A 12558-nucleotide genomic window follows, 5' to 3' on the forward strand; every position below is an offset into this window, starting at 1 on the left:
AATATTTTAAATCCAGATTATCCACATTTCCTTCTCTGCGGAAAGGAGGTTTGGAATAGACAAACACAGAACAGGTTACACTGAAGGTGATAAATATTACAGATATGAACACAATACAGGAATCTCTGAGGAACAGAATACTTTCAGGGTACAGAGTGAAATTTTCTAATCCTATTTTTTTGCTTAGATTCTCTAGTTTAGTAATTTAATTTGAGTTTAAATGTGTTTTTATCTTTTTATGACTAATGTGACTTTAGATTTTTATAACTTCGGTAACAGATAAACAAAGATACATTTGTGTTTGATCTCTACAGAAGAACTGCTTAGTGCCTGCATTTCTCATTCATTTTTAGAATTGATCTTTAAGATGCCATCAGGAAAAGTTAATAAAACCAATTAAAAATCTATCCAACTACCTCATTTAAAAACTCATTTCACTGAAGAGATTATATAGGGACCTCCCTCTCAAGTCACTGAACCCATGCTTTTCTATTAGAATCACATAATTTACCACAATCACACAGAATGTCTTTTATATAATTTAGTAGATATCAAGTTTTACTTTCATTGAAGGCAACGCTCATCACAACTGATATACATTTCATGGAAGACCATGAAGGTTAGGTTTGTGACTCACAAATTTGTTAAGAAAACAAGTCTATGTTTCACCAATCATCTAGAGAAGTCAAAATGCTTCTACATAATCCCTTGTTTTAATGATTTCAGTGGGAAGTGGATTAAGCTAACTGTGCTTGCTTGGAGACAGAGCACTGGGCTAGGTAGACCTTTGGTCTCAACTAGTCTGGCCACTCTCTGAGGATGCCATGCTTCCAGCCACAGAATCACAGAATCATAGAATAATTTACATTGGATGGGACCTTCAGACACCATCTAGTCCAAACCCCTGCTTGAAGCAGGTCTAATCGGACCAGGTTGCTCAGGGACTTGTCCAGCCAAGTCTTAAATACCTCCACAGATGGATATTTCACAACCTGTCCGGGCAACCCATTCCCACAGTTGACCAGTCACTCCTCTGTATGCTTTTCTTCTCTGCTCTTCACCTCTGTATTCCCTTGCAATCTAAGCTCTTGGTTTCCTTTTGTGAGCTTTCCTTATACGTTGCACATTTCAGTAACTTTTACTGATTTTCTGATCACAAATTTTGCTCATGTATAGCACAAGGATTGCTGAATTGACCTGAGCCCTTAAGGTAATCTTAGCTACACACAGAGGAATTGGCTCAGTGCTTTAAAAGTTTATCAACATTTGACATTTTGAGCAAAGCCATACATTAACGTAAGTCTAAATTCTTTCATTTTTTTCAAAATTCACAAGCCATCTTAGAATCCACTGAACTTTACTTATTCTTTCATAGCACAGGACATTTTAAATTAGCTAGCACTGCAAATATAATATATTACTATATAATACATTACTACTACTTGCATTACTGTACGTTACTAATACATGTATTTCAGCCAAAATACTAGGAATCTATTGTACATGGTAGTGTTTCCATAAAATATATTATACTATTCATATTCTTCACATTTTAAGTATCTTTTGTACTGCATCACCATACTAATGCAAAGAACGTTTATCTAATAGTACCTGATTCTTCTACATGTACTCGATTGTAGAAAATCTGGAGAGAAAAATCTCTGGATACAGAACATATACCTTCTTCTTGAAAGATACTCAGTGCTTCCAAAGGCAATTCCATAAATAATGTATCTGCCAATAATACCACACACAATCCTAACTCCATAGGTGTACCTGAAGAAATATAACAAGACTGAGATTTAGTATTTCTCAGTACATATACCAAAAATTAATTAGTTGTAAAAACTTCTTCTATTGCATGATGCCTGAAATCCATTTTAGTGTGGATAAAGAGCATTATACAATCATATTTTTTTTGATATAGCCCCCCCTAAGACTTTGCAAACTTACAAGCATATGCATTTGTGAGAGCTAATTCTTCAGAGGGAAAAATATTAATAGCCACACCATCCCAGACCAAAGTCCTGTGTATGCAAGGTATACAAGGGAATGATGTTTGGAAATGCAAAACTGTTCTAACTATGTTTGGCTAAAAAATAAGAGTTTTAAAAGAGCTCTTATCCAATGCTGACTATATCATTCTGTAGGAAACTTTTTTTCTGTTATTTAGAAAGAAGCACTGAATATCATTATGCCAACATTTTCCCACTTGGTACACAGAAACAACAAATACATGAAAGACAGGTTATCCAAAGTCTTTCCAGAATGACAGAAGAAGCCGGCTGCCAGGTTGTAGAAAGAAACTCTTACAGACAAAAACAACTGCAAATGTGTATTTTTTTTAGTGGTTTTTAATTGGTACACTTCACTACTCCCCACCATAAGGCAAAAACCCCTGTGAGAGTCCACAAGTATTGTGAAAGTCCACAGAGTAAAAAGGCGGAAAATATAAAATAGAAAGAGATCAACAGACTGAAGAAAGTTCTCTTTCTATTGGCCTTTCTTCTGAAAAGACTGGTCTGTAATAAAGCCATTTTCTTTGGCTGTCTGAAGCCTGTATAATTTGGAAGACGGTGGATACATGCAGAAGCATAGGTCCTTCCAGCATATACACAATCTCTTTGGAAGTATACTAAAATACTAGACCAGGTATAGAAAATGAATCCAGATAAAACTGTTAGCAAACACCTTGTTCCCTCCCTGGCTTCTGAAAAACTGAAACTATATGAAGATCAGCATTCTGATATCTGCTCATATTTGGAGCTATATATACTTACATATATATTATATCTGTGTATTATACTCAAGAAAGCACATACCTTGTATTCCTGTGTGTTTGGAATCTTTATCTTTTACTTTTATTTTTCCTGATTCAGCTGCTGAACCTGATGCACTCTGTTCTCTGGGAATATGAATAACATTGAAAATATTACCAGAATTAATACATATACAAATAAAGGTTTTCACAGGAGGCACAAAGAAAAAGGTGGTGCAATCTCAATGAAATTTAACACAAAGAACATACTCCCTTTGGAGTTCCTAGCTCTTGGAAATCCCATCCTTAAATAGTTTAATTATAATGTTTCACCCTCAGCTCAATATGGTATGACTTGAGGTGGAGGAAAATGCTTGTTAGAGATGGACATTAGCATTTTATAAATTTCAATCCTCTTAGTCTTGCATATACTATCTTGAAAGAAGTAAAAAGTCCATTCCATAGGTTCTATTCTTGCTAAAAATCATTCCTGTATTGGTAGGGTCTGAGTCACAATTTTATTTTCACAAATGATGATGAAATAATTTTAAATGTCTTACCTAGTATCAGGAAAATCAAACTGTGACAGCACTGGTCTCAGATAGTCTTCCATAACTTCCACTATTTCAGAGAAATCTGATGTAAAATCCTGTCTATTCTCATCTGTTTTTTCTGTGGAAGACTATCATATAAATTGCAATAAAAAATACAATATTTACAAATGGTATTTAACAAGGACTGAAGGTGCAATATGTTAAATCAAGGCTATATCAGATCAATTTAAGCACCATAAAATGGAAAATATAAATATATCAGATCAGTTTCAAAAAGCCTAAGTGTGAACACCTTCATATACTCTAATGGAGCCAAAGCTAATGTAAATGAGAATGCTATGGGACACAGACTTACACACTGAATGTGTAGAAAACTTTCTGTGATCTCTCAGCTTAAAAGTCTATGCAAAAGTCACAGGCTTTTCCACTGTGCCTTTATACTACACAATGAGCTGTCCACTGGCTGTGAAAACTAAGTCTTTACAGAACTGAAGCCTCTTGTAGAAACAGAAAATTTTCATCATCTGGAATTTAAGAGTGTTCAAAGCCACAGATATAATCTTGAAATTCCAATGAGATATGTCCTTGAAGCAAAATCTTGAGAGTAGCAGACTTGGATCTACCGCATTCAAATAAGTAGGTCCACTAAGGAAATACTGCGTGCCCTGGAAAGAAACTGTCCTGTGTTGGAAACTGATAATAATTCTCTGACTAAGACTAATTTATTTTGATTTAAGGGTTGGGTTCTATGATCACAGTTTTTTTCTTGGGACACCTGGGGCTTTCCTGTAATATCTTTTCCTATATCTAGAATGAAGGGTATGAAAGCCAATGTGCAAAATGCAAATCTTCATTTTTGAGTAATTTGGACTCAATTGTATCAACTTTCCACTACAGTAAACTACAGAACATTTCAAAGCTTTTGAAATGACATATTGAATGATATATTGAAATAAAAGCAGAATAATATAGTAAGATTAAATTTTTAAGCAGGGCACAGACAGGATTTATTAATTATGAAGCCCAGAGATATTACGTTTGGAATAAATTGAAAATTTATTTCAGAAATACAGAGTGTTTCTGACAGTTTTCAGTAGATGTTTTTCATCCCATTTTAAATATAAGATAATCAAATATATTACCTCATCTATTTTGGAGACACACTCTTGCAAGTTTTGAATGACAGTCTGTTTAAGTAGACTATCCATCTTTTGCTGCTTGTAAAGACGCACTTTTTCCAACAAAATACGAAATATATCAGGATCCACGGGAAATCGAGAAACTTTAACTTGCAGTATTAAAAGGAGGAAAATACCATTTTAAGACACTTTCTTTTTAAATCATCATATTTCTACTTGAAGAAATGGTTGCAGAGACACACTCAAGATCTAAAACAATATTTCTCAGTATTCCTTGAAAAATGAAATAATGGTTTACATACATTTAGCACAAAATCTATACAGAAATATACAATGAAAAAAATCTCGATAGTTATTTATCTGTAACAACTTTAATCTTCAAATATCAACATAAATTCTGTAAACTGTAAGTAGATACATGGTATCTGATTATGAAACACATGTATTAACCTTCCTCTGGTATTAATAAGAGTTACAACAGTTATTTAAAATTTGTACTGAAAGCAACAGTGAAACATAAGAGTCTTCTAATAATACCAGGGCAATTATTTTTATTCCTAAATATAACAGGTACTTACCCATTGGCTGAGAGGGTTTTCCTTTTTGTTGTGCAGTACTTACTTTTGGTTTCTCAATCAATGAACTGTACAAGCTCGATCTATAGAAAGCAGAAAAATGGTGAGTAGATTATTTGGCTACTTAGTCTTATTTGTATGAAGCAACTTTATCAGTTGCCAATAATTTAACGTGCTCAAATATACCCTCAAGATGCATTACTTATCCCCAGCTTGGGGTGCCAAATCTGCAAAATCTAATGGGAACAAAATGAGAGATATAAGGAATTCTTTTGTTGCTGTATATCCAGTAAAGGATATTTTTGTTTGCTTTTCCATGACAATTGTTTAAGAGTTTTCACAATTGCTGAGGGTACACATAGTCAGTTACTACAGCTCAGTTTATGAGTGATCACTAATTAGGGCTGCAATAATCAGATCATTCGTGGCTCTATAAACCTAAATACAACTCCTCCTAACATTTGCAAGGGCATAAAGAATGAGAACTGGAAATTATAAACAGAATTTAAGAGATCAGAAAAAGGGCTCAAAATCTTTAAAGTTCTCTACTCTAGAGAATAAAGAGATAATTACTGAAATCAAAAGCAGAGAAATAGTTATAAGTAAAGGCTTGAGTTGCAGGCAGAATTTTTTTAATTAATTTGTTCCCTATCCTAAAATTCAAATCCAGCAAAATTACAAGCAAAAGGTAATAAACAATCAATATAGTGTTTATTCACTGGTATAGAAAGACGACATTGGTACCAAACAAAATGATAAGCTAAAATGATGAAATTTTATACCTGTCTTCTGAATGCTGGAGAATAACTACGTAAAAATTAGGTGGCAATTCATTCATGATGTTAAAATGTTCAACAGGAATACAGAGATTTCTCCAAGCCTGTACAATAATTCAAAAGTAACATTAGTTTCATACATTTTATAAAACATTATCTCAATTCTTTCACCAGAAAATTGATAATTCTAGAAAAGAAGGTGCTGATATTTGAAAAATACACTCAGAGAACATATTTTTGTGCAGTGCAGAAGAGATTAGAAATATTATCCTAAACAAATTACAAATAACTGTAATTAACTTAGTCCACTCTTGATAACAACATGATCTTTTTGGCTGCTACACTACCTATGATGTTATAATGTTATCAAATACTAAGCAGAATATTAGCAAAGGAGGGAGCAGAATAACTCAACATAACATCCATGTTCATAAAAGTCCTTCACAATTTTGTTAAGAACAGACACCTCACCAAAAGGAACTCTGTAAAATATTATACCTATCACTAAAGAATATATAACTGTTTTGGAGAAAATAAAACTAAAAAACCCAAGTGATGTGACTAAACTCAGAATCCAGTCTCCAGGTGAAATACTGGTCCTAACAGAGAAAGTACTATAAACATCTTTGACACAGTTAAGTTTAAGCACGCGTGTTCACGTGTTCTTCAGGTCAAAGTCTTTTATGTGCTCAAGCACACCCTCTTTAACCTACTCTGACTACATCTACAGCATCGAGTGGTGGAGAGCAGCAGGAGCAAAACTGCCTACTATACACTTTTCAATGATTTTTACTTCAGAATACCTCTAGACTGGTCCCTTGGACTAAATGCCCATTTGTGACTGGAGTGCATCAGGCATCCAGTTTAGTTTTCACCTAGAAGGAATCCAGCTCATGCACTCACTGCTCCACGATGCAAACCAAAGCACAGTGAGAACTGGGAGATTCACTTTGAAAGTGCACTCCTGATCTGAACTAAAAACCACCATTGTACTTTGAAAAACCCTAATGTACCCTCAGAGAGCACTGCTTCAGCGACCACTTTGGTTTCTTGCATCCCATGCTGCCTGAAGTCATGCAGTTTAACAGTGCAGATATGAACAGATGTCTTGATTAACACCTTGCTTTCCTGAGCTACTGCAGCAGACACGTTGGTGTTGCGAAATCTTTTCAGCTTGGGTATCTGCTACCTTTTAGATGATTATAGCAACTCAAAAACAGTGTCTTCTAAACCAAATATTATCCTACTCCCTCTGCTAAATAATACAGAACATACAGAAAAGAGCCAAAATAAATAGCCTACAAACATGAATTTTTCTCATGCCTTATTGCATCTCTGCTTGCCACATTTTGTAAATTCTCCTGGACATGCTTAAATCCCCAGCAGCTAATCCTTTGTAGCTAACTTCCTAGCAGTTTTTAACTTTAACTAAGTTTTTAACCTAGGGTCTTCCAAGGTTAGTTTTGGTATCCACTTTTATATCTCAGACATTTGAAGAATACACTGTTTTCAGCCAGTTTAGACTCAAAGACAGAATATTTCTCTCCCAGAAAAGTTTAACCATGATTTGCTCCAGAACTATGCATCATGAGTTATATTTTTACTGGCTGGTTTCTTTAAATATCCAGTTCGCAACATCACAATTCAGATGATGTCCAGAAACCCATGAACAGTTTGTTAAAAAAAAACCCAAAACCAAAAAAATAGTTTACTGGGATCTTTTCATAGGGTAACACTTGCAAGGGGAACAAGGTATCTCAAACAGGATGGTGATGGGAGTCTCTGTTGCAAGGGTCCTTTGCAATGGTACCTTCAGCTGGACTGGATGATTCAGTGTACAATGATTTCAGTGTATTGTGCATGCAGACAGGCACAAATCCAGTATCTAGCTACACCAAAATAGTAACTACAGGACAAGCCTGAATTTCATCCTTACATCCCGCTTCTAACTTAAATTACATAGCTTTTGCCACGCGGATAGCATATCATAAGCAAAACCATAGGATAGTATGTGCCATACTAATAAAAACAGTATTTCAGTTCACGACCACATCAACCAAGTCAATACCATGCTTCAAATTAAGAAAACAAAAATGTTTAACAGAGTCCAAAGTAATCAGACAAAATATTATTTAATTCCAGGAATAACTGTAACTACATACAGCTCATATATATATGTTTGTACATGTGTGTGTTTCTGTATAACATACAGATCCCTCATAAGTAGTACTACTCAAAAAGTTACCCTTGAAATAGCAGTCAGTTGCTGTTCCACATTTTTTAGAAGATCACTTGTATTTCTGTTTCGTTTTAAGTGATTCTGAAGATGCAATAACGCTGCCAGCTGAGAGCTGCTGGTGTTAGAAGTAGCTGTTAGAAGAATATTCCTCATCATCATGGATGCTGAACAGCTCTGTAAAATTTCTATATTAGTTTATTTTTTCCCATCGAAATATATATGTATATATTATATGAGCATGCCTATTAATTATGTTTACAATATAATGTAAAAAGTTTGGCAATAATTTACGACAATTTCTTAAAAATTAATAGCTAGAACTGACTTCTTTGTCTGCCTTTATTATGCATGTTCCTGCACTCAGTCCTCAAAGTTCTGAGTGGAAAGGCAAGCGCCATGCTCTGAACTCAGCCTTCCAAGTAAGCTAAAACTTTTCCGTGTTTTTGTGCTTCTGCAAGGGCAATACCGGCCTTTTATTGTATTAGCTGTCATATCACTCATTTTAATAGATTTCCCACAAAGCGCATGCTAAAGTGTAAGACTTTATATCCTTTTCTTCCAGCAAACCTACCAATCCCATCTGAAGAGCTGATCATTATGTTTTTCCTAAGCATCCTTTAAATAAATGCTCACTTGAAGAGCTGAACCATCTTTTTTTCCTTCTATTAAGACAACTGCCATGTTTAAAAAAAAAAAAAAAAAGGAATTTGGTTGACCTAATCAAAAATTCCAAAGGAAGGTTTGGGATTCACATCAAGTGATATTTTGTGATATTTTAACCTTTTTTTTCCCTCCAAACCTTTTTGGACAAGATAGTAATTGAATTAGCAGAATTTTTTGCCCAGTAAAAGACAGGGCTACTTGTGCTTTTGGTGCCTCCTAATGCCTTCTACTTTGCCTGTTCACAATCAAGTATGAGAGCAAACCATAAAAATATGTGTTTTCTGCAAGAATACAGGAATAAAGGACCGAAGTGCAAACTCCTGTATTAGCTGTTTTCTGACTCTCCAAAAGACTGCCTATTTCATTCCACATGTAGGCGGAGGTATTTGCAAATCTAAGTGTTGACACACAGGCAGCTGCTTACTGTTTTCCATAACCTCCTGTGCCTGCCTCCACGTGGGAGGAAGGAAGTTGGTATAACAGGCATTTCTATATTCCTGCAATGAAGATAATGGTGTAGGAAGCGTTATTTGCTCCTGCAGTAGGGGCTACGAGCCTCACAGCGTTCCTCATCTTCTCTGTAATGAAGGCACATACTGACATGAATGATGCACATGCCCTTGAGCCATCTATGGGACCACACTGTGTAGATGCTGATTTGAAAAACTTAATGTAAACCTTTCCTATCTATTTCATAATAATGAATGAAGAAATCAAGAGAATCATTTTTTAAATCACTTGTCAGGGAAGGATGAAACTTTATCTTGTGCTAATGTCTTACCTTAGCTAATTACATTATGATAATTTATTCATATTAAAATATTTACATGAATGCAATCATTAATGAAAACTTCAAATCAAACATAACAAATACTAGAACTGTCAAAATGCCACTGACCAGATATTCTGGTCAGCCAGCAAATATACTTACAAATTTAAAATACATTAATAATCTATATACATACATACACACACACACATACACACACACACATATATATATAATAAATAAATAATATAAATCTATTATATTATTATATAAATATTTAATTACCAATAATACCAGCTGTTTCTTAGACAGTGAATTAATGATCAATTATTAGGCAATATGAATAGACATTTTTGCATATATAACTTAAAACACACTTTTTTACTAGAAAGATGCATAATTCATTAGCTGCATTACCTGATGAAGGGCCAAAAACTGGCTTGTTGAAACTGGATCAAACTGCCCGAAGCATTCAACCATTTCAAAACTAGCAGGAGCCAATACATCAATAATATTATGGCGGAATGCAGTACCCATGCACTGTAGTAAAACTTCACTGCATTGAGAAAGATAATTCTGAGACAATCTACGTTTCTTCTAGATAATAAAATAAAAGGGTTTATATTAAAATGTGCATTAATATTAAATATTTGCTATATGTATACAGATTACGAGTGTTTGAAAAAAGGCAAATACTTTTTTGGTGACAAGTTTTAATGCTTTTTCTCCATTTTGAGGCATTTACTTAATGTATGTTCAAAGTATGTAAATATACATATGAATTATTCTGCAGACCTCAACATTTATTACATAATATTAAAAAAAAGTTTTAAGAATTGTTAAAAGAGATATTTTCTCCAATATAAAACATGTACTTAAATTCCAGCCAGTGTGAGCTGTTCAGAACACAGCATTGACTGAATTTTCAGTCAGTTCTCAGTACAGTTGTTTCTGTTGACAGTAAATTATATTTAATATGAATAAATACAAATTTCTTGACATGGGTAGTTACTGATTATGCCCCATAAAAAAATTATTAATTAGCAACACAAACCGTACACCCCAATTCCTAGTGCGCTTTGAGCTGCAGCATTTTTATCACAGAGCTCAGCTCAGCATGTAATACAGTTTAAATTTAGTAAGAATTTTATAGACGTTTTGCAGTAGAAGGTATCTCTTTAATTTGTTTGTTCTTCATTTGCAAAATGCTGTGTTCTGTTAGAAAGGCATGTCTGTGCAACAGAGAGAAAGCTGCCTGTCTGCTCTGCCCTGGCTGCTATGTTCTGGGTCAGCAGGAATCTAGAAAGGGAAAAAGCTCCATAGGAAGGATGTCCCACAGCATGTATTGAGAGGCAGGAGGGAGATACATAGCAGAATAGAGATGGAAAGGTGATTTTTCCCCCCGCCCCGCCCCAACATCACATTTATAAGCTATAAACATTTCCACCATCTGTTCAAACAGAGCAAGGTAAGGTGACTGTTATTCCATAAAAAGGATGTACTCAAATTATTGTACAAGCAAATATGCTAAATACCTTTAATTCCTGTGTTTTCCCCCTATATTTATCATGTTGACATTTATTAGCTGGTAAACTGCTGCTTGTCATTTCCCTTTCACTGCATTCTGCTGAAGTCAGGCAAGGTTTTGTGGTGCCCAATTTAGCTTCTTCCTACTCATTGTAATAGAAAAAAGAATAATCAATCATTTCATTAAGTGTGGGTGGCTTCATTTCCTTTGTGAAAGTACAGGTAAAGAAGAAGCCCACCTACCTTAGAAGAAGTCACCTCACTATATGAATCTCTTGTGGCGAGTGATTTAGCAATATCACCAGGCATCAAAATTTCTTAATATGTTATCATGATAACATGACTAACACAAGCTAAGAAGGCCCCCAACATAATCTCAGATTTTTATTTTCTGATGTTTTTTCCTCAGTTCATTTCTTAGGAACAATTTAGCTCATACTGAATTTGTAAAGACTCAACTTTCCCTTTCTTACATGGTGTTCTTTGCACAATACAAGATCTGCTTTTCAAATACAAGTCATTACTTCTTGTTTGCATGGATTCAGAGTCCAATTTACCTAGCCCTTTAAAGCATTCAAGGAATTTTTTAATCTGTCTTCTACAAATATCGGAACTATCAAATTGCAGGGAAAAATCAAAAAGTGATCAATTATGATTATCTGAGACATGGCCAAATACATGAGGATGGCATGTAGGCAGAGGCACATTCCTGAAATTACTTGTTTCAGGATATATTTTTATTATGACTTGCATGCAATTTGTAAAATCTAGCTTGAAATAAAGAGTAGTATTGTAAGAGCATATACAGAAAAATATTGTGGTAGATAAACTTTACACAGAGGAACTAATTTAAATATGGAAAAGAATGCATACCATAACATTTGGCTTCCAGTAAACCTCTGAATGTAGGGGATCCATGTTAACAGCAAGTAAATGAAGAGTTTTTCCAGTGAGACACAGGCATTTGGATTTGATGTCAGGACAGCCTTTACAAAGATTCTGTATGTGTGCTAACTGAGCCAGTGTAATTTGACCTACGGTGTGTTCCATACGCTTCCAGTCCTGGTAAAATATATAGATATGTTTATATGCTTATATATGTGCACACACACAAACATTTTACATATTATTTTGCATACAATACATATATGCACATATATACATTTGTTAAGTCTGATTACACTTTCAACTACAAAACAGCTGTCTCTAAGAGATACACAAACTAATCAATGATTCACAAATACAAATATAGGTATTTGTTTTAGATATGTGTTGGGGCCCTTGCAGTGCTTCACAACAATAATCTGTGAGGATCCCTGCGGCTATGTGAATCGTCTTTGAGCATTCCTAGACCATTACGGAAGAGGAAGATAAGTAGTGGTAAATAAGTAAAGGAGGGGGCTGATAAGCCCCTCCACGTGAACAGCAACTTTGCACCGATCGTGTATTCACTTTAGGCGCGTGAACAGAAACTGTAAACCAATCATATTAAGGCAAACGCCACGTGCTTCATAGCAGCTAACCAATCATAGTGGCCAAGGCGCCGCGTGCCTGCATG

General features: G+C 34.7%; 1 protein-coding gene across 1 annotated transcript in view; it reads right to left on the minus strand.

Annotated features, from left to right (window-relative positions):
* Positions 1-12558, minus strand: part of CFAP46 (cilia and flagella associated protein 46) — an 86534-nt gene that overhangs the window by 14525 nt on the left and 59451 nt on the right. Inside the window, exons 41-50 of the mRNA XM_067300399.1 lie at positions 11874-12062; positions 11009-11143; positions 9891-10070; positions 8048-8215; positions 5809-5906; positions 5030-5109; positions 4455-4600; positions 3319-3440; positions 2823-2905; positions 1612-1776 (exon numbers count right to left, since the gene is read on the minus strand). Coding sequence (XP_067156500.1) covers positions 1612-1776; positions 2823-2905; positions 3319-3440; positions 4455-4600; positions 5030-5109; positions 5809-5906; positions 8048-8215; positions 9891-10070; positions 11009-11143; positions 11874-12062 — 1366 coding nt within the window. The remainder of the gene's footprint in view (positions 1-1611; positions 1777-2822; positions 2906-3318; positions 3441-4454; positions 4601-5029; positions 5110-5808; positions 5907-8047; positions 8216-9890; positions 10071-11008; positions 11144-11873; positions 12063-12558) is intronic.

This window comes from Apteryx mantelli, chromosome 7 (assembly GCF_036417845.1).
Source record: "Apteryx mantelli isolate bAptMan1 chromosome 7, bAptMan1.hap1, whole genome shotgun sequence".
NCBI classification, from domain to species: domain Eukaryota; kingdom Metazoa; phylum Chordata; class Aves; order Apterygiformes; family Apterygidae; genus Apteryx; species Apteryx mantelli.